Source organism: Austrofundulus limnaeus, unplaced genomic scaffold (genome assembly GCF_001266775.1).
Source record: "Austrofundulus limnaeus strain Quisiro unplaced genomic scaffold, Austrofundulus_limnaeus-1.0 Scaffold348, whole genome shotgun sequence".
Classification (NCBI taxonomy): Eukaryota; Metazoa; Chordata; class Actinopteri; order Cyprinodontiformes; family Rivulidae; genus Austrofundulus; species Austrofundulus limnaeus.
The window spans coordinates 478,988-480,516 of record NW_013952750.1 but is presented as its reverse complement, the minus strand read 5'-3'; the positions used below and the strand labels follow the sequence as shown (position 1 = coordinate 480,516).

General features: G+C 45.2%; 1 protein-coding gene across 1 annotated transcript in view; it reads left to right on the top strand.

The window, feature by feature from the left end:
• clec3ba (C-type lectin domain family 3, member Ba) overlaps nucleotides 1–1,523 on the top strand; it is a 3,228-nt gene extending 1,705 nt beyond the window's left edge. Inside the window, exon 3 of the mRNA XM_014022916.1 lies at nucleotides 355–1,523. Within this exon, the coding sequence (XP_013878370.1) occupies nucleotides 355–755 (401 nt within the window). The 3' untranslated portion in view covers nucleotides 756–1,523. The remainder of the gene's footprint in view (nucleotides 1–354) is intronic.
• The last annotated feature ends 6 nt before the right edge of the window (nucleotides 1,524–1,529 follow it).

Below are 1,529 nucleotides of genomic sequence, written 5' to 3'. Positions count from 1 at the left end.
GTTTCATTTAAAAGAGTCGATCATCAGATATTGTCCAAGATTAACCTTCAGGGTGGATATAGCTCGCTAGCAGCCTGATGCCGATGACCTAGTTGATGTCATCAATTACCCAGAATGCTTTGCGTGTAAATAAAATGGCCCCGTCCGTGTAATGTATTGTTAAACTTTTAGTTTAAAAATGATAAAAACTGAACATCCTACAGTATTTTTAGTCTTTATTTTACAGTTAAAGTATATGTTTATCATATAAAGTCTAATGTTACAACTAGTCAGGGATCCCTTTAAGTTGCCAGTCAGTTTGATTGGTGAAGAGGAGTCAAAACAAGCATCTTAGCTTCTCATTTTGCCCCTCAGTTTGTCTGAAAGGCACCAAGATCCAGGGCAAGTGTCTCCTGTCYGACCCGGTGAAGAAGACCTTCCACGTAGCCAGCGACGACTGCATCGCCAAAGGAGGCAGCCTGAGCACCCCTCTGACAGCAGACGAGAACGACCGGCTCTACAGCTACGTGCGCCAGAGTCTCGGCCCGGAGGAGCACATCTGGCTGGGCATCAACGACATGGTGACGGACGGCCAGTGGCTGGACCARTCCGGCTCCAGTGTGCGCTTCAAGAACTGGGAGACGGAGATCACCCGGCAGCCCGATGGGGGCCACAGCCAGAACTGCGCCGTCCTCTCCACCACGGCCAGCGGGAAGTGGTTTGATGAGAGCTGCCGAGCCGAGAAGGCCTCGGTGTGCGAGTTCAACATCGTCTGAGAGCTCTGACGTCGCTCGGTGCAGTCGGTGGCCGTGCTGCACTTCATCTCCTGCACGTGTCGGAGGAAAGCAGCAAAAACGTTGAAAATATAAGCTACCCCCTGGAACATTCAAATAAATTCACCAGACCCATTACATGTACATCTTACAGCATTTTAAATGGCTTACATTTAGCTTAATCACTGGATGGCTTCTCTGTGTGCTTAACCAAAATAATAGTATTTTAAAAAACCTTGAAACATAAATAAAAACAGAATATGGTGATATGTAAATCCTTTGGACACCACGTCCATGATTTCCAAAAACAAGTCGAAATATGGACTTGTCAGGCCACAGGACACTTTTCCACTTTGTGTCATTCCATCTCAGATGAGCTCGAGTCCAGAGAAGTTGGCATTGTTTCTGGGTGTTGATATATGGCTTTGCATGGTCGAGTTTTAACTTGCACCTGTAAATGTAGTGATGAACTGTTTTCACTGACAATGGTTTTCTGAAGTGTTCCTAAGCCCATGTGGTAACGATGATGTCAGTGTTTAATGCAGTGCCGCCTGAGAGATCAAAGGTTACGAGCATTTAATGTTGGTTTTCAGTCTTGCTGCTTGTTTGCAGAGATTTGTCAAGGTTCTCTGAATCTTCTGATGATTTCATGGACCGTTGATGAAATCCCTAAATTCCTTGACAATGTATATTGAGAAGCATTGGGCCTCATGCAAGAACATGTTCATATTCTTATCCTACATTTCTCTTACTTTTGTTCGTACGAAGGGTTCGTAC